This window comes from Salvelinus namaycush, chromosome 2, assembly GCF_016432855.1.
Source record: "Salvelinus namaycush isolate Seneca chromosome 2, SaNama_1.0, whole genome shotgun sequence".
Taxonomy (NCBI): domain Eukaryota; kingdom Metazoa; phylum Chordata; class Actinopteri; order Salmoniformes; family Salmonidae; genus Salvelinus; species Salvelinus namaycush.
This window is the reverse complement of record NC_052308.1, coordinates 39,671,980-39,695,053: the sequence shown is the minus strand read 5'-3', so window position 1 is coordinate 39,695,053 and position 23,074 is coordinate 39,671,980. Positions and strand designations below refer to the sequence as shown.

At 42.7% G+C, this 23,074-nt stretch overlaps 1 protein-coding gene across 1 annotated transcript in view; it reads right to left on the bottom strand.

Moving 5' to 3' along the window:
- Positions 1-23,074, bottom strand: part of LOC120021657 (receptor-type tyrosine-protein phosphatase gamma-like) — a 276,262-nt gene that overhangs the window by 61,802 nt on the left and 191,386 nt on the right. Inside the window, exon 4 of the mRNA XM_038965478.1 lies at positions 22,751-22,899. Within this exon, the coding sequence (XP_038821406.1) occupies positions 22,751-22,899 (149 nt within the window). The remainder of the gene's footprint in view (positions 1-22,750; positions 22,900-23,074) is intronic.

Below are 23,074 nucleotides of genomic sequence, written 5' to 3'. Positions count from 1 at the left end.
GCGCAGAACAACTGGCAAGTATATTAATGGTAATGTTCAAGCTCTCCTTGTCCCAGTCTGTAATCACCACATGTTTTAAGATGAACACCATCATTCCTGTTCCCAGAAACTCTAAGGCTTCATGCCACAATGACTACAGCCTTGAGAGAGGCTGGTTATGGCCCACATCAACTCCACCATCCCAGACAACCTAGATCCACTCTAATTTGCATACCACCCGAACAGATCCACAGAAGACACAATCTCAATTGCACTCCGCATTGCCCTCACCCATCTAGATAAGGAGAATACCTATGTGAGAATGCTGTTCATTGACTACAGCTCAGTGTTCAACACCATTGTCCCCTCCAAGCTCGTCCCCAAGCTTAGGACCATGAGATGGAACACCGCCCTCTGCAACTGGATCTTTGACTTCCTGACAGGCTGACCACAAGTGGTGAGGGTAGGCAACATCACCTCCGCCACACTGACCCTCAACACGGGGGCCCCACAGTGGTGTGTGATTAGTGTTCACCCACAACTGCGTGGCTATGCACGACTCCAACACCATCATCAAGCACGCCCCCATTCACATCGACAGGGCTGCAGTGGAGCGGGTCGAGAGCTACAAGTTCCTCTGTGTTCAAATCACTAAGAACTTAAAATGTTCCACACGCAAACACACACAGTCATGAAGAAGGCTCGAATGTGCCTCTTACTCCTCGGGAGGTTGAAAAGGTTTGGCATGGGCCCTCAAATCTATCATTCCAGTATCCCTGCACATTTTAAATATGGTACTGTAATTGACCTTGTATATAGTATGCTTACTTACCTTATTTATATATATATCAAGTGTGCTTTTGTTCTAACTTGTTATGTTTAGCATTACATTGTTATTGATTACTGCATTGTTGGGGTCAGAGCTAGCAAGAAAGGCATTTCACTGTACTTGTGCATGTGACAATACAAAAGAACATAGGAAACATAAAAGTCCCACTGAATCAGTTAGTTCCAGTCAGGGATGTAAGAGTGCCGATATCATACTTTCATAGTGACAAAAAGGGGCAACTACTACAACAAATGTTACTATAATGGACAGAGCACATACAAGTCACATTGATTCAGGTTAAGTTGAAGTCATGACATAGGCTAAGCAGCTTAATGTCACAGCTAGCTTTAAGTCAAGTCATTGGGTGACTTGTCATGGCACCTTTAACATACAAAGACATTGCCATGAAGGGCATAATAGGACACACTGACTCAGGTCCAAGTAGAAGTCTGGTGAAGTTAGTGGTGGGATAATGTCAAGAGTAAGCGGCGCTACAATGCTACAGCTAAAAGTCAAGACAAGGGTCATTGTGTAGGTGAAACGTAAACAGACTGGTGTGATTCACCTTATATGGCCGGTGTGACTATGACCCATCAGATAGTCATCGGTCACATTCCATGTTATGTTCCCATGTTGTCCATGTATTATTACTGTCTGTGGGGCCAATGGGAGGAAACCAACAGCCATAAAACAACATCATGTTTCTATAATTTAACAGGAAATGCCCAAGCAGTCATTAGTGCTACCTCATTTGAAAGAAATACATGCAATGTTAATGAGACCTTGTTATTCACATTTCAAAGCAAGCATAGGCTCTTCAGAAAAGGGTGTCTGTAATTAGAAGATTAGATGTAGCTGAGCACTGAAAGTGAATAAGACCAATTTAGACTTAAAGAGGAACTGAGTGTTTTAACACCATTAAATATTGTTAAAATCTGATCATATATAAGAATATTACATTTTTAATTTTTAATTATCTAACAAGAGAGCTCAGATATGGTCACTTCTCACATTTTTCACAATATTTGGGAATGACATAGTCTGAAAATTCAATAGCAGAGTGGAAAAGAGACCGTGCTTTTGGGCAATTAATAGACACTGCAGTAAATAAAAACGAATAAAAATGTTTCAGTCTTGTCCAGGCCCAGACTCTACACAGACCGGTGCACCATAACCAATCAGAGCTGCAGTAGGCCTATATGAAAATAGGCCATTACCACATATGGGCCTGTGCCATTCACTTTGAACTGAACTGTGTGTTTACAGGCAACAGCCGAATATAGATTATTATCAAAGCAGTCGCAAAAGCCATACAATAACGTTACATCTGAATGGTTTTCCGCAAACATGTAAATACCACTGGAATCATCTTACATTTGGGAACTTAACAGTCCTAATTGATCAAACAACCAACAGGAAGGCTCTCAATCAACGATTGTTTTTTATTTTTATTTGTTTTTATTATTATTAACCCATCCACCACCTCTCAGGAGGACAGTTTTTTTTCATATATTCATATCAGTATGTCGAAAATCTCTTCCCATTTATTTTGCAACCTTTATGGCGCAGCTGTCAACATGTTTGTCCTCAAATGAAACTGGTATATTTTTATATTTATTTACAATTCTTTTCAGACAATTTGTATCTTTAAAATATGGCAGACAAACAAGTTCCCTACCTTGTCCCTCTTCCACAACAAAAATAATATTGGAACTCTGCTTTCTTCCCATTGTTTCCTATGGGGGAAATATAGACATGTCTGTCTATTTCGCCAAATATATCGCAATGTGAGTCGGACGCAAAGTCGGACGCCATTTTAATCATGAGAATCTCCTCTTTCTAATTATGTAAGCCTGGGCAGGTAGCTGTCATCAAATGCTAGCCACAAAAAAGTTTTTGCCCTTGGAACGCTGAGCTCCCCCCATTGTTTTCCTATGGAGAGGCATGCCGGTCTATTTCACCAAATATCTCACTGTGTATATATATTTTTTTTTCAAGTCGGGTGTAACCATTGTGAAATGGCTAGCTAGTTAGCGGGGTGCGCGCTAATAGCTTTTCAATCGGTGACGTCACTCGCTCTGAGAACTTTAAGTATTTGTTCCCCTTGCTCAGCAAGGGCCACGGCTTTTGTGTAGCGATTGGTAACGATGCTACGAGGGTGGCTGTTGTTGATGTGTGCAGAGGGTCCCTGGTTCAAGCCCAGGTAGGGGTGAGGATAGGGACAGAAGCAACACTAGCTAGCTGGCTAATGTTAGCTAGTCTGCTAAATAGCGATTTTCGTAAATTAACTTCATGACAAAGAAATATGCACAAACATTTGTCTCTACATTAACTAACATATTCCTCTCAATTGTACATTTTGTCAGCCATCTTCACCCAGGGACGAGTGGCTCGTGTCAAAGTTCGTCATTGGAACCACTCTATATGACTGGTCATATAAAAACCTTGGGACCCAAATGCATAATGAGTGCTCTAACTCCCCCTTGTGGTGGTCTGGAGCAATGCATCCGTGACGCCGGGTACCTCTAAGTCCCGCGGTGCAAGCTGTCAACCTTTAAAGGAGGAACCACCGTACCTGAAGTACCAGTCCAAAAGGTCATCTGATGCAGTACTCCATCACTCTTCTTGGTCAAATAGCCCTAACACAGCCTGGAGGTGTGTTTTGGGTCATTGTGCTGTTGGAAAACAAATAATAGTCGCACTAAGCGCAAACCAGATGAGATGGTGTATCGCTGCAGAATGCTGTGGTAGCCATATTTTCCACCATAATTTGCAAATAAATTCATTAAAAATCCTACAATGTGATTTTCTGGAATTTTTTTTCTCATTTTGTCTGTCATAGTTGAAGTGTACCTATGATGACAATTACAGGCCTCTCTCATCTTTTTAAGTGGGAGAACTTGCACAATTGGTGGCTGACTAAATACTTTTTTGTCTTTAAGAATCCTGTTTCTTATTTTCCATAATTAGCTATTAATATTTGTAGTAATGTAGGCAATTTATGAAAAGGATTTTACCTCTCACCAGTCTCGCCATTACCAAAATTACATTATTTAAAGCAATTATTATATTAGCAAACAATTGTTGTGAATCCTCCTCTATTGTCCCTAACATCGTTTACTCCTTCGCAACAGTTGTGGGATGTACACACTCAACCCCCCCCCCACACACACGACCATAGGCTCACATTCTCAACAATTGCACCATCCCAGAGCCCAACTCAAGAAAGATCTTGATTTACAAATGCATATACCGTTGCAGCTGTATGAGAAGGCCTGCAAGACCATGCAAAAAAATGGGCAGAAATGGAGAGATTTTATTAACCATTGTCAAGTCCTAGATGGAGGTCAAATGTACACCTTTTCCCTGAAACACCCACAACACAGTCCCCTGTATTGACCATATTCCCAAGCATCTCCATGCAGTCAGACTTTTGATTTTGTGCCACCAGGGCCACAATAATATGCCCCCTCTCTGAATGTACGAGTGTGACCCCCTCCCCATGGGTTACTGCAGCTAGTGTTGCCAGCACTGTCATTGCCTGGGTGAAGGCACCCCACCGGAATCCCCACCGGCTAGGTACAAGGTCGTCAAGGTTCTCATTAGCAGCTTTGAGAATTTCCTTGTTTATTATGCTCTCCCTTTAGGGGGCTTTGGCTTTGCAGGACCAACCCTGCCAAGCAGGCTCAGAATCTTGAGGGGGCAGTGCTGCTCTAGGTCTCTGACTGCATTTTGGCTGCATACAGACCGCTTACAGCAGGCCCATAAAAAAAGTTAGGGACTTCTCCTTAGTATCTGGGTCTTTCAGGTGGGTGTCTAGGGTATAGGGTTGTGGACCGTTCCATCAATATAGGATCATAAATAAATAAATTAGATATATAATTTATTTTAAAAATGTTGTTCCCCATGATAGGACAATAAATAAATTAAATATATAATTTATTTTAAAACACTGTCCACCATGATAGGACAATAAATAAATAAAATAAATAAGACGTATAATTCATTCGAAAAAGTATATCCATCATCTGAACAACATTGAAAGCTCTCTCACACCCCCGCTCACAGCAATAAATTGGTTCTGGGATATTCAACCATTTCATTTCTCACTCAATGCCACACTTTCCCAAACATAACAAAATAAACACACACCACACCATCCACACATACTGTGCCTTCTGTTTACTGAGTTTTTATCTTCACCATGTTGAATTAGTGCTTGTGTGTTCCAATTAGTTATGTTTGAAGAAATATAGAAAAGCTATATTTTTTATTGTATTGTTACAATCCATAACCGGGCTAGAATTGTGTTTCATTATTTTCCTCGTCTATTTTTTAAATTTTATTTCACCTTTATTTAACCAGGTAGGCTAGTTGAGAACAAGTTCTCATTTGCAACTGCGACCAGGCCAAGATAAAGCAAAGCAATTCAACACATACAACAACACAGAGTTACATATGGAATAAACAAAACATAGTCAATAATACAGTAGAACAAAGAAAACAAAAAGTCTATATACAGTGAGTGCAAATGAGGTAAGATAACGGAGTTAAGGCAATAAATAGGCCATGGTGGTGAAATAATTACAATATAGCAATTAAACACTGGAATGGTAGATGTGCAGAAGATGAATGTGCAAGTAGAGATACTGGGGTGCAAAGGAGCAAGATAAATAAATAAATACAGTATGGGGATGAGGTAGGTAGATAGATGGGCTGTTTACAGATGGGCTATGCACAGGTGCAGTGATCTGTGAGCTGCTCTGACAGCTGGTGCTTAAAGCTAGTGAGGGAGATATGAGTCTCCAGCTTCAGAGATTTTTGCAGTTCGTTCCAGTCATTGGCAGCAGAGAACAGGAAGGAAAGACGACCAAAGAAGGAATTGGCTTTGGAGGTGACCAGTGAGATATACCTGCTGGAGCGCGTGCTACGAGTGGGTGCTGCTATGGTGACCAGTGAGCTGAGATAAGGCGGGGATTTAGCTAGCAGAGACTTGTAGATAACCTGTAGCCAGTGGGTTTGGCAACGAATATGAAGCGAGGGCCAACCAACGAGAGCATACAGGTCGCAATGGTGGGTAGTGTAAGGGGCTTTGGTGACAAAACGGATGGCACTGTGATAGACTGCATCCAGTTTGTTGAGTAGAGTGTTGGAGGCTATTTTATAGATGACATCACCGAAGTCGAGGATCGGTAGGATGGTTAGTTTTACGAGGGTATGTTTGGCAGCATGAGTGAAGGATGCTTTGTTGCGATATAGGAAGCCGATTCTAGATTTAATTTTGGATTGGAGATGCTTAATGTGAGTCTGGAAGGAGAGTTTACAGTCTAACCAGACACCTAGGTATTTGTAGTTGTCCAAGTCGGAGCCGGACGAGCAGGTTTCGGGCAGTGATCGGTTGAATAGCATGCATTTAGTTTTACTTGCGTTTAAGAGCAGTTGGAGGCCACGGAAGGGGAGTTGTATGGCATTGAAGCTCGTCTGGAGGTTAGTTAACACAGTGTCCAAAGAAGGGCCAGAAGTATAAAGAATGGTGTCGTCTGCGTAGAGGTGTATCAGAGAATCACCAGCAGCAAGAGCAACATCATTGATGTATACAGAGAAGAGAGTCGGCCCAAGGATTGAACCCTGTGGCACCCCCATAGAGACTGCCAGAGGGCCGGACAACAGGCCCTCCGATTTGACACACTGAACTCTATCAGAGAAGCAGTTGGTAAACCAGGCGAGGCAATCATTTGAGAAACCAAGGCTGTCGAGTCTGCCAATAAGAATGTGCTGATTGACTGAGTCGAAAGCCTTTGCCAGGTCGATGAATACAGCTGCACAGTAATGTCTCTTATCGATGGCGGTTATGATGTTGTTTAGGACCTTGAGCGTGGCTGAGGTGCACCCATGACCAGCTCTGAAACCAGATTGCATAGCGGAGAAGGTACGGTGGGATTCGAAATGGTCGGTAATCTGTTTGTTAACTTGGCTTTCGAAGACCATAGAAAGACAGGGTAGGATAGGTATAGGTCTGTAGCAGTTTGTGTCTAGAGTGTCACCCCCTTTGAAGAGGGGGATGACCGCGGCAGCTTTCCAATCTTTGGGAATCTCAGACGATACGAAAGAGAGGTTGAACAGGCTAGTAATAGGGGTTGCAACAATTTCGGCAGATCATTTTAGAAAGAGAGGGTCCAGATTGTCTAGCCCGGCTGATTTGTAGGGATCCAGATTTTGCAGCTCTTTCAGAACATCAGCTATCTTGATTTGGGTGAAGGAGAAATGGTGGGGGCTTTGGCGGGTTGCTGTGGAGTGTGCCGGGCAGTTGACCAGGGTAGGGGTAGCCAGGTGGAAAGCATGGCCAGCCGTAGAGAAATGCTTATTGAAATTCTCAATTATAGTCGATTTATTGGTGGTGACAGTGTTTCCTAGCCTCAGAGCAGTAGGCAGCTGGGAGGAGGTGCTCTTATTCTCCATAGACTTTACAGTTTCCCAGAACTTTTTTGAGTTAGTACTACAGGGGTGGTGGTCGTTTGGTTGCAGACCCATTATGGATGCAGGCAATGAGGCAGTGATCGCTGAGATCTTGATTGAAAACAGCAGAGGTGTATTTGGAGGGCGAGTTAGTTAGGATGACATCTATGAGGTTGCCCGTGTTTACGGATTTGGAGTTGTACCTTGTAGGTTCTCTGATAACTTGTGTGAGATTGAGGGCATCAAGCTTAGATTGTAGGATGGACGGGGTGTTAAGCATGTCCCAGTTTAGGTCACCTAACAGCACGAGCTCAGAAGATAGATGGGGGGCAATCAATTCACATATGGTATTGAGGGCACAGCTGGGGGCAGAGGGAGGTCTATAGCAAGCGGCAACAGTGAGAGACATGTTTCTGGAAAGGTGAATTTTTAGAAGTAGAAGCTCGAATTGTTTGGGTACAGACTTGGATAGTAATACAGAACTCTGCAGGCTATCTCTGCAGTAGATTGCAACACCGCCCCCTTTGGCAGTTCTATCTTGGTGGAAAATGTTATAGTTAGCGATGGAGATTTCAGGGTTTTAGGCAGTTTTCCTAAGCCAGGATTCAGACACGGCTAAGACATCCGGGTTGGCAGTGTGCTAAAGCAGTGAGTAAAACAAACTTAGGGAGTAGGCTTCTAATGTTAACATGTATGAAACCAAGGCTTTTACAGTTCCAGAAGTCAACAAATGAGAGCACCTGGGGAGTGGGAGTGGAGCTAGGCACAGAGGAGAAGTAGGATAAGGGTATGGCTAAATGCTATACGAACTGGTCGTCTAGCAAGTTCGGAACAGAGAGTAAAAGGAGCAGGTTTCTGGGCACGATAGCATAGATTCAAGGCATAGTGTACAGACAAAGGTAAGGTAGGATGTGAGTACATTGGAGTTAAACCTAGGCATTGAGTAATGATGAGAGAGATATAGTCTCTAGAGACGTTTAAACCAGGTGATGTCATCGCATATGTAGGAGGTGGAACAACATGGTCGGTTAAGGCATATTGAGCAGGGCTAGAGGCTCTACAATGAAATAAGACAGTAATCACTAACCAGGACAGTAATGGACAAGGCATATTGATATTAGAGAGAGGCATGTGTAGCCAAGTGAACATATGGGTCCAGTGAGTGGTTGGGCTGACTGGGGACACGGCGATTCAGACAGTTAGCAGGCCGATGCTAACAAGCTAACAGTTAGTTGGCCGGTCGATAAGAACTTTGTAATTTTTAAATAACCATGGAATAGTATTTGTGTCTTTGAACAACTGGTTATCAAGATATAGTTTATCGACGACGAGAGCTACTCGTTTCCCTTTTAATCTATTTTCCTTTAAAGTTGGATACAGAACTTTACGCTGTTCTGCAATTTCCTTCAGGAACTGGTCATTCATGCCAATTTTGGTCCCAGCAAGTCTTTTACCCAGGCTTTTAACCATTATTTTATATTTAAAGGAGGCAAATTTGGCAACGATTGGGCGGTCATACCTTTTCCCTCTCTGTCCGAAGCGGTGTACACGTTCGAGTTGGATTTTATCGATAGCTTCGCGAGGAATCTGAAGCGCTGTAAGGAGGAACTCTCTAACTACAGATTCAGGAACTTCTCCTTCTTTTTCTTGGATACCTGTAAGTACCAGATTCCCTCTCATGGATATAGTCTCTATGTCAAGTAAGGCTTCTCTCAGAACGATGTTCTCCTTTTTAAGTTCATTCACTTCGGTTTCAATCTTATTGACTGTCCCTTTTAGCTTGTGTGTTTCCTTCTCCAATGTCGCAGCTTTTTCATCACTCATCTCGAGGCTTGCCTTCAACTCTTTTATATCCTTACTGACTAATTCAAGTATACCCAGTTTGTAATTTATTGATTTTAACAGATCGGTTTCGTCCTTTACCATTCCCGGTGGTGAAAATATTAAATTGTCTGTGTCTGTAGAAGAGTCACGTTTTTGTTTTGAAATCGGTTCCCCTGTCTTACTCTCCGTCATGTTTGGGTGTTGCTTGTTTTCGTAATATTTGTCAATAAATGTCTCTAGTTTTAAGATTTGTTTTGTGTTATTATCCAGATTGAAGGTTATCACCCACCAGATTGTGTAGTGCTAATATTTAGTCTAACTTGCCGATATTGAATATTACTTTTTTATCTTGAGGTGCTCTACATAACTACGTTCAGTCCGCCATTACCTGTCTCAGTCCCGCCTTGCTGCCATAAAGTTACATTAGAAGTACCCATCCAAGAAGGCTCAAGGTCATTGGCCACAGAAAAAAATGACATCAAATCACATTATATGTACAGTAGCTTTGATTGGACTGATAAAGTCAACATCATACTTTCAAAATCTTAGCTAGCAGTCATCATCATGAATGAAGTCGATAATCTACTGGCTAATTATTTTTAATCCTTGTCATATGAAGATAAATGATGAAGAGAAATTATAGATAAACCGTATTGATCATCGGCCATTGGACATGCTCATCGGCCATTGGATATAAACATTACACAACAAGTTGAAATCGCAAATTCAACAATGAGTGGTTTGGAAGGAATCAGTGACAGTTGCTAACTGCAAGCATTGCAAAGCAATCACTAACCTGCTACTCAGTGGAGTGGCTGTGTGGCCCCAAATCTGGAATTAAGGGGCTCTGTTCTAAGTTTAAAATGATAAACATTCAACATCGGCCATGTTGTCAATGAAGAATGATTTGTGCCGCGCTCAAAACAAATTAACTCGGAACTGCGAAAACTTGACTTCAGTGAGTTCAAGACAATTGGGAATAAACGAGCTCCGACTGGGAAGATACGTTTTGAACAGTCATCCAACTCGGAATTGTAAATCCGACCTCTTTCTAGAGCTACAACCTGAAGATCAATGACGTCATCATGATTTGACCTTGTTTTTTCCCGAGATCCCAGTTGTTTTGAATCCAGAGAATCCAAATCCAGAGTATGTCAGACTTTGATGACAAAATTTTCCTAGGAAGGACTGCCGTGCCAACTTCCTGTTCAAGTGAGCACAGCAGAACAAGGTAAGTCCAAAAATGTATTGTATGCTGCTGCATAAATTATGTAATATGCCAGGGAGATATGTATACTGTAGCTAAGAAAGTAATACTATGTGAATGTTGTGTAGTAAGATGATAGTAGCCCATGTGCCTCACCCTAATAATTTGGTCTATTTTTACCTCTTAATTTCACCTAACGTTACTGTTCTGACTCGGTAGTGCTGCACATGTAATCTATAACATATTTTTGAAAATGTCATCATTTAATATAGTAAGAGGTTTCATTGTCTGCTTTTATGCCTCCTTTATTTATCCTACGGTTCTCCCTCTTGGTATACAGGGAGAACACAGTAAGAATGGCCCATGTTCTGAATTCTGTCACTGTATATTAAAGAAGTGCTAAAAAAAATGGTTATATTGACTACATCCGTCCTAGCTCGCTCATTAACCTTTCTAGGACACACGTTCCGCTAGCGGAACCCCTCGACAACATTCCGCTGAAAAGGCATATTTTTTTAAAATATGTAACTTTCACACATTAACAAGTCCAATACAGCAAATGAAAGATAAACATCTTGTTAATCTACCCATCGTGTCCGATTTAAAAAATGCTTTACGGCGAAAACACACCATATGATTATGTTTGATCACCGCCAAGTCCAAAAAACACACAGCCATTTTCCCAGCCAAAGATAGGAGTCACAAAAAGCAGAAATAGAGATCAAATGAATCACTAACCTTTGATGATCTTCATCAGATGACACTCATAGGACATCATGTTACACAATACATGTATGTTTTGTTCAATAATGTGCATATTTATATCCACAAATCTCAGTTTACATTGGCGCCATGTTCAGAAATGCCTCCAAAATATCCGGAGAAATTGCAGAGAGCCACATCAAATAACAGAAATACTCATCATAAACTTTGATGAAAGATTCATGTTTTACATAGAATTAAAGATACACTTGTTCTTAATGCAACCGCTGTGTCAGATTTCAAAAATTTTTTACGGAAAAAGGGATTTCAATAGGCGATGAGTTGAAAATCGACCAGCCTCAGAATTCCCACTTCCTGTTTGAATTTTTTCTCAGGTTCTTGCCTGCCATATGAGTTCTGTTATACTCACAGACATTATTCAAACAGTTTTAGAAACTTCAGAGTGTTTTCTATCCAATAGTAATAATAATAATAATATGCATATATTAGCATCTGGGACAGAGTAGGAGGCAGTTCACTCTGGGCACGCTATTCATCCAAAGTGAAAATGCTGCCCCCTATCCCTAAAAAGTAAAAATGTCTTAATCGAAATTACGTATTGTCATCTGCTTGTCACCCCCTTATGCCATAGTTTGTACATCTCAATTGTCAGTAGAAACCACATTTGTTTAAGCATGTCAGCCATATCAGCCATGGTTTTTTAAAAGGCAGTAAATGAGAATGAATTAACTGTTTAGCTGTCAGACAAGGCTCCACTGATAGCCAGGTGTAGCAGTGGTAAAATGTTGTGACTGCTGTTGGGACAGCTTTATGTAGGCCGTTTGTGGGCACCATTTGTCACTGTTATAGTGCAATTAATGTATTGTTTAGTGTTACATTGTGTAGAGGCTTTGCTGGCATGCATACCACTTTATTTTTGTTGCCCCACCAAAATGTACATGCTAAAATCGCCACTGCAAATACCTTAGGAAAAAAGGTCCGGGCATGGATCAGAAAACCAGTCAGTATCTGGTGAGACCACGCTTTGCCTCATGTAGTGCGGCACATCTCCTTAGCATAGAGTTGATCAGGCTGTTGATTGCTGACTGTGGAATGTTGTCCTACTCCTCTTTAATGGCTGTGCGAAGTTGCTGGGTATTGGCAGGAACTGGAATACGCTGTCTTACACGTGGGTGACAATGTCCCTTTTGCTCCAGTGGATTGATGTTAACCTTTTCTGCCCAAGTTCCCAAAAGCGTTTGGCAATTGGTGTGTATTTGGCACGAGTACAGTTAGGCCCTAAAGCTTAGGCTTATGAAATAACGGTAGATAAAATATAATGAAAGAAAAATCTCAATGTAGCCTATAGATATGAATTTCACAAGAATTATACATTATGCGTCAACCTACGCTCACTACCACCGTCACCATTGTCACACTACTACAACACATCTACGTACTAGCGTGGGACAACTACCTAGAGACCGCCAAAGAAAAATCCTGATTTTCTTAAGTATTACCCTTCTCTTTCCAACACAAACTGAAGAGATGAAATCAGAATTTCATAAAAAATATTAAAAAAGATGAATTAGACAATTTCATAAAAACAAAACACATTTCTTACAAATCTATAAGGCTTTCACGGTTCCCCACTGTTAGACTCGATTCAACCACTCTATCCATTCTCAAACATGAAAAATGTGCAGTTAATAAACATTTTCCATTGAATGACAAATATGCACTAAACACTAAATGACCCAAAGCTTTTAGACTGGATAATAAAAAATAAAAAAATGTACATTCAGTGCTCCATAGAGAGTGACAGAAGTCTTGGGGCTTTGTAACAGTTCTAGGAAAAAGTAATGCTTTCCTACTGAATTCACTTCAGTGAATTGTGTGTGTGTGTGCAAGCATGCACGAGTGCGTGCAAGCGTGTGTGTGTGTGTGTGTGTGTGTTGGCACGAGTTTGAGTAGGTGCGTGTACATAGTCATGCTTCCGCAGGTAGTTCCCTCCTCTTTATTACACTGCTATTGCACTTCCTCACTGCCTCTCGGTGTGCCAATCTCTGAGGTCAGGGGTCATTTCCCTATGGTGTCACTTACTGTATCTCAATCCCTGCTGCCTGAACCCCAGCCAACACTATCTGGGCTGAGTGCTGCATGCTAAACAGGACCTCAAATCCCTGCTGCCAAAACCCTAGCCAGCCCCATCTGGGCTAAGTGCTCCATGCGAAACAGTACAACTTCTGGAGGAAGACAAGTCACACACACACACACACACACACACACACACACACACACACACACACACACACACACACACACACACACACACACACACACACACACACACACACACACACACACACACAGAGGATGAGAGGTCATCCACCCTTCCCTTTCCGATCCGTTTATCATTTATCATTCCAATAAGACACTGATTGAACTCAGTCTGAAAATACACTCACTTCAAAGTTATCCGCCCGCTCTGCCCAGATAGAACATAGCTACAGTACATTGGGTACAGACTTTGAAGTGAGTGAGTCTGAAGTTAAATCCTCATACACAACTGTATCTTCTGGGTTTTTGCATTGTGAAGTACAAGATACAGAGGCAGAAGCTGTGTAGCACATTCGCAATCACCCAGACCCACGAGACCCCTTCCGAGCTCTAACATTCAAACATACTGTTTGTTCAGGCTTAATTTTAGCTGGGTTCTTTGTTTATTTGTTCCGTGTCCAATGGGGCACAACAGTGGAATGAATCGCACACTCACTCCATTTCCTCCAAAGCCATTCTATTAATTTGGGTTTTCCTTAGACATTGTGTTGAGGAGACTCCACCAGTCTATAGCTCAGAGGGAAGCCGGTGAGTGAACACACTTGATAAGATGGAGGACATGCAAACAGCAGCCCCTTTTCTGAGAAAAATAACAATAAACAAGATAACTGTCTGAAGTTCTGTTCTCAAGTGATAGACAGGAGTAAGACATACTACGAGGCTATATCTAGGGGTTTTGGTAAACCGTGGGGTTTGGGGTTGAGCGTGCATTGATGGACAAAGAGACTTTTCTTCACCCTCTCTGCGTCCGCTTTCTCGGCCCGGGCCCCTTTCAGCAGGTCCTGGGTGTTCTGGTGGATCTCCACCGCGGTCAGCAATTCCTCCAGGCTCTGGTTGTTCTGCATGCTTGCCGCCTTCTTCATCTCGGAGGGGAGGGCCCGAAGGTACCGATCCAGGACGACCTTAATGATTATAGAGAGGGACGGTACGTCGGTCAGTAGCCAGCCGTTGGTAAGGCGCATCAGGTCGCTCATCTGAGAGCGGTGGGAGATGGTGGAGTCAAAGGCCCAGTCTTGGACCAGTAGTGCATGGCGTGTGAGGCTGAATCCTTACCGGCTCAGGATCTCACGTTTGAGTCCCTCATAATTCCCTGTCTGGTCGGTGTTCAAGTCGAAGTAGGTATTCTGGGCCTGCCCGGAGAGGTAGGGTGCCAAAAGGCTGGCCCACTTAGGCTTGGGCCATCCTTCCCTCTGCGCCGTCCTCTCAAAGGTACACAAATACATCACGTCATATTTCTCCATTAGCTTGACCAGAAACTGATTTGGGCTAGACTCCTGAGCCATGTCACCCTTCAGCTGGGCTACCTCCGCTACCAGTCTGAGGTGTTGTTAGCGCTGCTCCTCCAGCGCTAGCTCCTGGAGAGCCTGTTGCTTCTGCTGGCTGAGGAAAAATTGAGCAACCAGTTCCTCCGTACGCTCGACCCCATGGCACCCAAAGCTACTGAGTTGCCCACATTCCCCACCATATGTGCTAAACCGTGGGGTGTTGGGTTGAGCATGCAGAGATGTACAGAGGTAGGGAGGTTCTAGTCAGAAAAAACTACTTTACTAGGCAACAAAATAAACATAACAACAAAATAACTTTGGATTGGCTCGGTCCTTCTTATATTTGGCTCCGTGCCTCCGGGAGCTTCGTTCCTCTCTGTAGGCTCTCTTGCCTCTCTTTATCTTACTCGCGGTGTGCCACAATGCTCCCTTCATGTGGCCTGCACGGCTGGATGGCACTCTCCCCTAATTACCTCTACTTGGGGCCAACAGCGTCCGGATGCCCACCCCGTGTACTTCCAACAGAGGGAGCCAGAGGGGCTCATACCTCCCATCTATCACCAACCCTCGGGGAAGACCTCCTGGGATACCACAGGGTATTTGTGATATCCGGTGACTAAGGTGATGAGAAAATAGAAGGACTCAAAGATCTACACCACACGTTTCAAACTTTTTCCACAGAGGGTCGAGTGTTTGCGAGATATCACAGTTTAGAGTTTCTTTTTGTTTTGAACGTGGCAGAAGTCATGCTGGATTGAGAGCTATTCAACTTTTTCTGGCCCATGGTGTTGCATGTGAATGTTTATCCTTTTAAGCTTGTAAAAGAGACCCTTAAACCCAGACTTGGACAACACACCCTCTCCACTGAATAGCAGGCTAGTGATTGCTTTGCAATGATTGCAGTTAGCCACTGATTCCTTCCAAACCATTCATGGTTGAATTTCCGATTTCCAACTTGTTGTGGAATGTTTATGTCCAATGGCCGATGAGCACCATTGTATCTATAATTTATCTTCATACGACAAGTTTTGAAAAGGATTTGCCAGTAGATTGTTGACTTGATTTACGATGACTGCTTGTCTAGCTTGCTAGCTAAGATTTTGAAAGTATGATGTTGACATGATCAGTCCAATAAAATCTACGATAGATATAATGTGATTTTATGTAATTTTATCTGTGGGTAATGACCTTGAGCCTTCTTGGATGGGCACTTCTAATCTAAATCTATGGCAGAACCCAAGGGGCTAGAATTTTCAAGCACTCCCCGTAGATTTTGCGGTGACGGAGTGTCCCCGTGAGTGACAGAACACTGAGCCAATCATGGCGCAACTAGAGAACATTACCAACCCTTACGCTCCATATTTTCTGCTGGCTGCCCCACCACCACAGAAAGCAGTGAGCTAGGCTGAAACACCTGCATTTGGGAGCTACCTTACTCAGGAAAGCAAAAAAGAGACAAGCAAATGTATTAAATATATATATTTTTTTATATATTTGCAAACTGATATGTGACAGGTATTAATGCCAAAATAACATGCAAAACAGTCAACACCTTTATATATATTATATATATATATCCTTCACTGTTCAAAAGTTTGGGGTCACATAGAAATGTCCTTGTTTTTGAAAGAAAACCCATTTGCAATTATGTTAGCACAGCTGAAAACTGGTGTTCTGCTTGAAATAAATCACAGACACTGTCACCAGCAAAGCACCCCCACACCAGAACACCTCCTCCTCCATGCTTTACGGTGGGAAAACACATGTGGAGATCATCCGTTCACCCACACCGCGTCTCAAAAAGACAGCGGTTGGAACCAAAAATCTCCAATTTGGACTCCAGACCAAAGGACAGATTTCCACCGTTCTAATCTACATTGCTCATGTTTCTTGGCCCAAGCAAGTCTCTTATTCTTATTGGTGTCCTTTAGTAGTGGTTTCTTTGCAGCAATTCAACCATGAAGGCCGGATTCACACAGTCTCCTCTGAACAGATGTTGAGATGTGTCTGTTACTTGAACTCTGTGAAGCATTTATTTGGACTGCAATTTCTGAGGCTGGTAACTCTAATGAACTTATCCTCTGCAGCAGAGGTAACTCTGGGTCTTCCATTCCTGTGGCGGTCCTCATGAGAGCTGGTTTCATCATAGCGTTTGATGGTTTTTGCGACTGCACTTTAAGAAACTTTCAAAGTTATTGAAATGTTCCGTATTGACTGACCTTCATGTCTTAAAGTTATGATGGACTGTCGTTTCTCTTTGCTTATTTGAGCTGTTCTTGGCATAATATGAACTTGGTCTTGAACCAAATAGGGCTATCTTCTGTATACCCCCTACCTTGTCACAACACAACTGATAGGCTTAAATGCATTAAGGAAAGAACTTCCACAAATTTGAAGAATCTCAAATACCAAGAGTGTGCAAAGCTGTCATCAAGGCAAAGGGTGGCTATTTGAAGAATCTCAAATATAAAATACATTTTGATTAACATATTTTTGGTTACTACATGATCCCATATGTGTTATTTAATAGTTTTGATGTCTTCACTATTATTCTACAATGTAGAACTTAGTAAAAAGAAAGAAAAACCCTTGAATGAGTAGGTGTTCTAAAATTTTTGACCGGTAGTGTACATTCAAGGGTTTTTCTTAATTTTTTACTATTTTCTACATTGTAGAAAACAATGGTGTACATATTGATGCATGTGGGGACAGAAGACTGAGATAGGGAGAGATTGAATATGTCCGTAAACACTCCAGCCAGCTGGTCTGCGCATACTCTGAGGATGCGGCTAGAGATGCCGTCTGGGCAAGCAGCCGTGCGAGGATTAACATGCTTAAATGTCTTACTCATGTCGGCCATGGAGAAGCAGGGCCCACAGTCCTTGGTAGCGGGCCGCGTCGGTGGCACTGTGTTATTCTCAAAGTGGGCGAAGAAAGTGTTTAGCTTGTCCGGAAGCAAGATGTCGGTGTCCGCGACGTGGCTGTTTTTCGCTTTGTAGTCCGTGATTGTCTGTAGACCCTGCCACATGCGTCTCGTGCCTGAGCCGTTGAATTGCGACTACACTTTGTCTCTATACACACGTTTTGCCTGTTTGATTGCCTTACGGAGGTAATACCTACACTGTTTGTATTCGACAATATTCCCAGTGCCCTTGCCATGGTTCGTGCTTTCAGTTTTGCGCAAATGCTGCCATCTATCCACGGTTTCTGATTAGGGTAGGTTTTAATAGTCACAGTGGGTACAACATCTCCTATACACTTCCTAAACTCAGTCACTGTATCAGTGTATTTGTAAATTGTATTGTCAGAGGTTACCCGGAAAATATCCTAGTCCGCGTAATCAAAACAATCTTGAAGCGTGGATTCCGATTTGTCAGGCCAGCGTTGAATAGTCCTTAGCATGGGTACTTCCTGTTTGAGTTTCTACCTATAGGAAGGGAGTAGCAAAATGGAGTTGTGATCAGATTTGCCGAAGGGAGGGCAGTGGAGGGCCTTGTAGGCATCCTGGAAGTTGGAGTAGCAAGGTTGATTATTTTAGCAGCAAGAGTACTATGGTCAATGTGTTGAACTTCGGTAGTGTTTTCCTCAAATTTGCTTTTTTGAAATCCCCAGGTACAATAAATGCGGACTCAGGATATGTGGTTTCCAGTTCTCATAAAGTCCAGTGAAGTTCTTTGAGGGCCGTTGTGGTATCGGCTTGAGGGGGAATATACATGGCTGTGACTATAACAGAAGACAATTCTCTTGGGAGATAATACGGTCGGCATTTGATTGTGAGGTATTCTAGGAAAGGACTTGAGTTTCTGTATGTTATTACAATCACACCATGAGTAGTTAATCATGAAACATACGCCCACGCCCTTCTTCCCGGAGAGTTATTTATTCCTGTCTGGGGTATCAACTGCGAACCCAACTGGCTGTACAGACTCAGACAGTATATCCCGAGGGAGCTATGTTTCCGTGAAACCAAGTATGTTACAATCCCTGATGTCTCTCTGGAAGGAGATCCTTGCCCTGAGCTTGTCAACTTTATTATCCAGAGACTGAAAATTAGCGAGTAATATACGCAGAAGTATTGGGTGGTGTGCGTGCCTCCTGAGTCAGACTAGAAGTCCACTACGAATACCTCTTCTCCACCGGCGGTGTTTTGGATCAGCCTCTGGAATCAGTTCAATTGCCCTGGGGGATACAAAGAAAGGATCCGATTCGGGAAAGTCGTAATGCTGGTAATGCTGGTGAGTTACCACCGCTCTAATATCCAAACGTTCTTCCCAGCTGTATGTAATAACAAACACAAATTATGGGCTAATAATGTAAGAAATAACACATAAAAAACAAAATACTGCAAAGTTGCTTAGGAGCTAGAAACACGGCTGCCCTATCTGTCGGCGCCATTTTCTTGAATGTGTCTGTTACTTGAATTCTGTGAAGCATTTATTTTGGCTGCAATCTGAGGTGCAGTTAACTCTAATGAACATAACCTCTACAGCAGAGGTAACCTTTCCGTTGGCGGTCCTCATGAGAGCCAGTCTCACCATAGCACGTGATGGTTTTTGTGAACACACTTGAAGAAACTTTTAAAGTTCTTGAAATTTTCCGGATTGAGTTTGAGTTTGAGTTTATTTTTACAGGGACAGTGCACATTAATCAACGTTTCAGTAAAAGTGCCGGTTTTAGCCAGCCGGCTAATTTTCAACCGCAGTCCCTGGGCAGGTTATTAAAAACAATTACAATATAGACAATAGCAACATAGAACAAGACATAGCATACAGACATAGCAACATAGGACAAGCAAGACGTAGCATACAGACAGAGCAAAATTGACTGACCTTCATGTCTTAAAGTAATGATGGACTGTCATTTATCTTTGATTATTTGACCTGTTCTTGCCATAATATGAACTTGGTATTTTACCAAATAGGGCTATCTTCTGTATACCACCCCTACCTTGTCACAACACAACTGATTGACTCAAACATATTAAGGAAAGAAATTCCACAAATGTACTTTTAAAAAGGCACACCTGTTAATTGAAATGCATTCCAGGTGACTACCTCATGAAGCTGGTTTAGAGAATGCCAAGAGTGTGCAAAGATGTCATCAAGGCAAAGGATGGCTACTTTGAAGAATATCAAATATAAAATATATTTTCATTTGTTTAACACGTTTTTGGTTACTACATAATTCCATATGTGTTATTCCATAGTTTTGATGTCTTCTCTATTATTCTACAATGTAGAAAATAGTAAAAATAAAGAAAAACCCTGGAATATATATATATATATATATATATATATACAAAAATATATATATATTTGCTAAACAGGTGGGGCTCAAAACGCATGGCTTTTTTGTTGTTGCCCTGAATGACAGGTCGCCACTGAGCATTTTGTTGAACAATGTATAATATGCGTATCCCATACACAAGACAAATAAAAATGGAAACTACTGGATAAATGTAAAGTTTATGAGGGTAAAGTCAAACTATACAAGTATATTGCGACAGGGCCATAGAGAGGCATGAGTGGGGATGATCCAAAAGGATGTCACGTTTTATGAAGCTTGGTACTGGACCAGCAAAAAGTCTCACTGGTTTTTTATATTGTCATACTTTCTCTCTACATATTTTCCCAATGCAGGCAGGCATGCACACACACACACACCATATATATTTCAAAAGAAAACAAATAACATATAACACTCAAGACACTCGAGTTTAAAGGTCCAATACTGCCACTTTTATCTCAATATCAAATCATTTCTGGGTAACAATTAAGTACATTACTGTGATGGTTTTTAATTAAAATGGTAAAATTTGGCTAGGAATGTCTGGGAGTGGTCTGAGTGGGAAGGGGAAAAACTGAAAACTAGCTATTGTTGGCATAGAGGTTTGGAACTCTTTCTTATTGGTCTATTAACTAATTTACCACCTGGTGATGTCACCAAAGCTCCATCCCACCAAAACAGGCTGAAATTTCATGGGGTCTTTTCAAACACTTCTTATACTAAAAGGGCATTTTCATAATTTTCACAATATTATTCCAACCTCAGTGTGGAAAAATATATAAAACACAGAAAATCACATTTTTGACTGCACTGGGCCTTATTTTTTCCTTGTCACACGTGAGCCACAAAGTAAATGTATGCTATCCATTTTAACAGAAAGGAACAGCATACGTATCTTTGCTTTCTCTTCTCCTGCTGCCTTTCCTTCCTCCCCCTTAACCACCCACTACGCAGACGGATATCAAAGTGAGTTATACAGCCGTAATCAGCACCACGACAGGTAAAAGCAGGCACTATCCAACACAGCCATATGCACAACCGCTAATATCACAGCATTCAATTAGAATGGCTGTATATCATCCATCTAGTGGCCTTTAATGGCCCGTTGGTCACAGAAAGATGTGAAGAGAAAAAAATACTGATTGTAATTATACAGGCTTTCAGAATCAAAAGTCATACCATGCCTGTATGGAAGAAAGGGGGGCAGGGAAGCTGTATAAGAGGGCTAGGCAACAGAGACAGACAGGGAAGGAAGGGCGGTTTTATATGATAAGCTTTATAAATACGGCCCTGACTGCCAGAGGGAAGGCTTTATAAGAACATGGCTAGGCTAGAGAGACAAACCTAGCTGGAAACAATTCCCAGGTCCATGAGACAGGGGATATAAAAGAAGCACAAAGTGCACTCCCTTCCATTCCACTACTATGTATTGTACCTAGGATTCAAAACCAGGTCGCTGCTTCAACATTGTAGACTGAATGGTACCACAAAGCTAAGTGCTTAAGGTACTGGAACGTTCACTGAGTTGACATGCTGGAAGTGTCTCTCCACTTCTGGCTCCTCCTGACTCAGTCTGAATGATTAATCACATTCCCACACCTGCCATCAGGGTGAGCATTTATCTGCATCGCAAAGGACAGCCACTGTATCCCTCTGTCTCGCTCTCTCACCGTATCGGTGGCTGTCTTTCCGTCACTTTCTTCCTGCCTCCCTCTCAAATAAGAACCTTACATTCATCCACTGATCCACTCAGCATGAGGCCTACATGGTTATACTCATCCCGCTGTAGTAGCTCCTTACAGTAATCTCCTGTGCTCTAGGTTCAGAGCCTGTACTGATGCATCCTTCTCTTTTGGGATCAGTGTATTAGCCTCAAACGTCAACACCCTCTGTGTCCATGATCTAACCCCTACACCCCCAGTCCTCTGCGTCCATGATCTAACCCCTACACCCCCTGTCCTCTGTGTCCATGATCTAACCCCTACACCCCCAGTCCTCTGCGTCCATGATCTAACCCCTACACCCCCTGTCCTCTGTGTCCATGATCTAACCCCTACAACCCCTGTCCTCTGTGTCCATGATCTAACCCCTACAACCCCTGTCCTCTGTGTCCATGATCTAACCCCTACAACCCCTGTCCTCTGTGTCCATGATCTAACCCCTACAACCCCTGTCCTCTGTGTCCACGATCTAACCCCTACACCCCCAGTCCTGTGTCCATGATCTAACCCCTACAACCCCAGTCCTGTGTCCATGATCTAACCCCTACACCCCTAGTCCTCTGTGTCCATGATCTAACCTCTACACCCCTAGTCCTCTGTGTCCATGATCTAACCTCTACACCCCTCGTCCTCTGTGTCCATGATCTAACCCATACACCCCCTTTCCTCTGTGTCCATGATCTAACCCCTACAACCCCTGTCCTCTGTGTCCATGATCTAACCCCTACAACCCCTGTCCTCTGTGTCCACGATCTAACCCCTACACCCCCAGTCCTGTGTCCATGATCTAACCCCTACAACCCCAGTCCTGTGTCCATGATCTAACCCCTACACCCCTAGTCCTCTGTGTCCATGATCTAACCTCTACACCCCTAGTCCTCTGTGTCCATGATCTAACCTCTACACCCCTAGTCCTCTGTGTCCATGATCTAACCTCTACACCCCCAGTCCTGTGTCCATGATCTAACCCCTACACCCCCTGTCCTCTGTGTCCACGATCTAACCCCTACACCCCCAGTCCTGTGTCCATGATCTAACCCCTACACCCCCTGTCCTCTGTGTCCACGATCTAACCCCTACACCCCCTGTCCTCTGTGTCCATGATCTAACCCCTACAACCCCTGTCCCCATCTGATCTTACCTCCACGGGGAACCTCCTGCTGTTGATGCTGTGTTCCGACCCTGCTGATCCGTTACTCTGACCCCAGTGGAACTCTATCTTCTCCGCCTTGAAGCGTCCAGGTAGTCCTGCCCCCCGTACAAAATAGTCATCCTTCAGCAGAACAGCCACTGAGAGAGGGGTGAAATAGTAAATACAAGTGAGTATTGGGGGTATTGGTAGAGAAATAGGTGCGACTCTCACTCACAATTAAAAGCTGATGTTTTGTTTTTCCTCAATCAAAAATTCAAAGAACGTGGCTGTCAATAGCCGTCGTCAGCTGGAGAGATAGACAGATAGAGATCC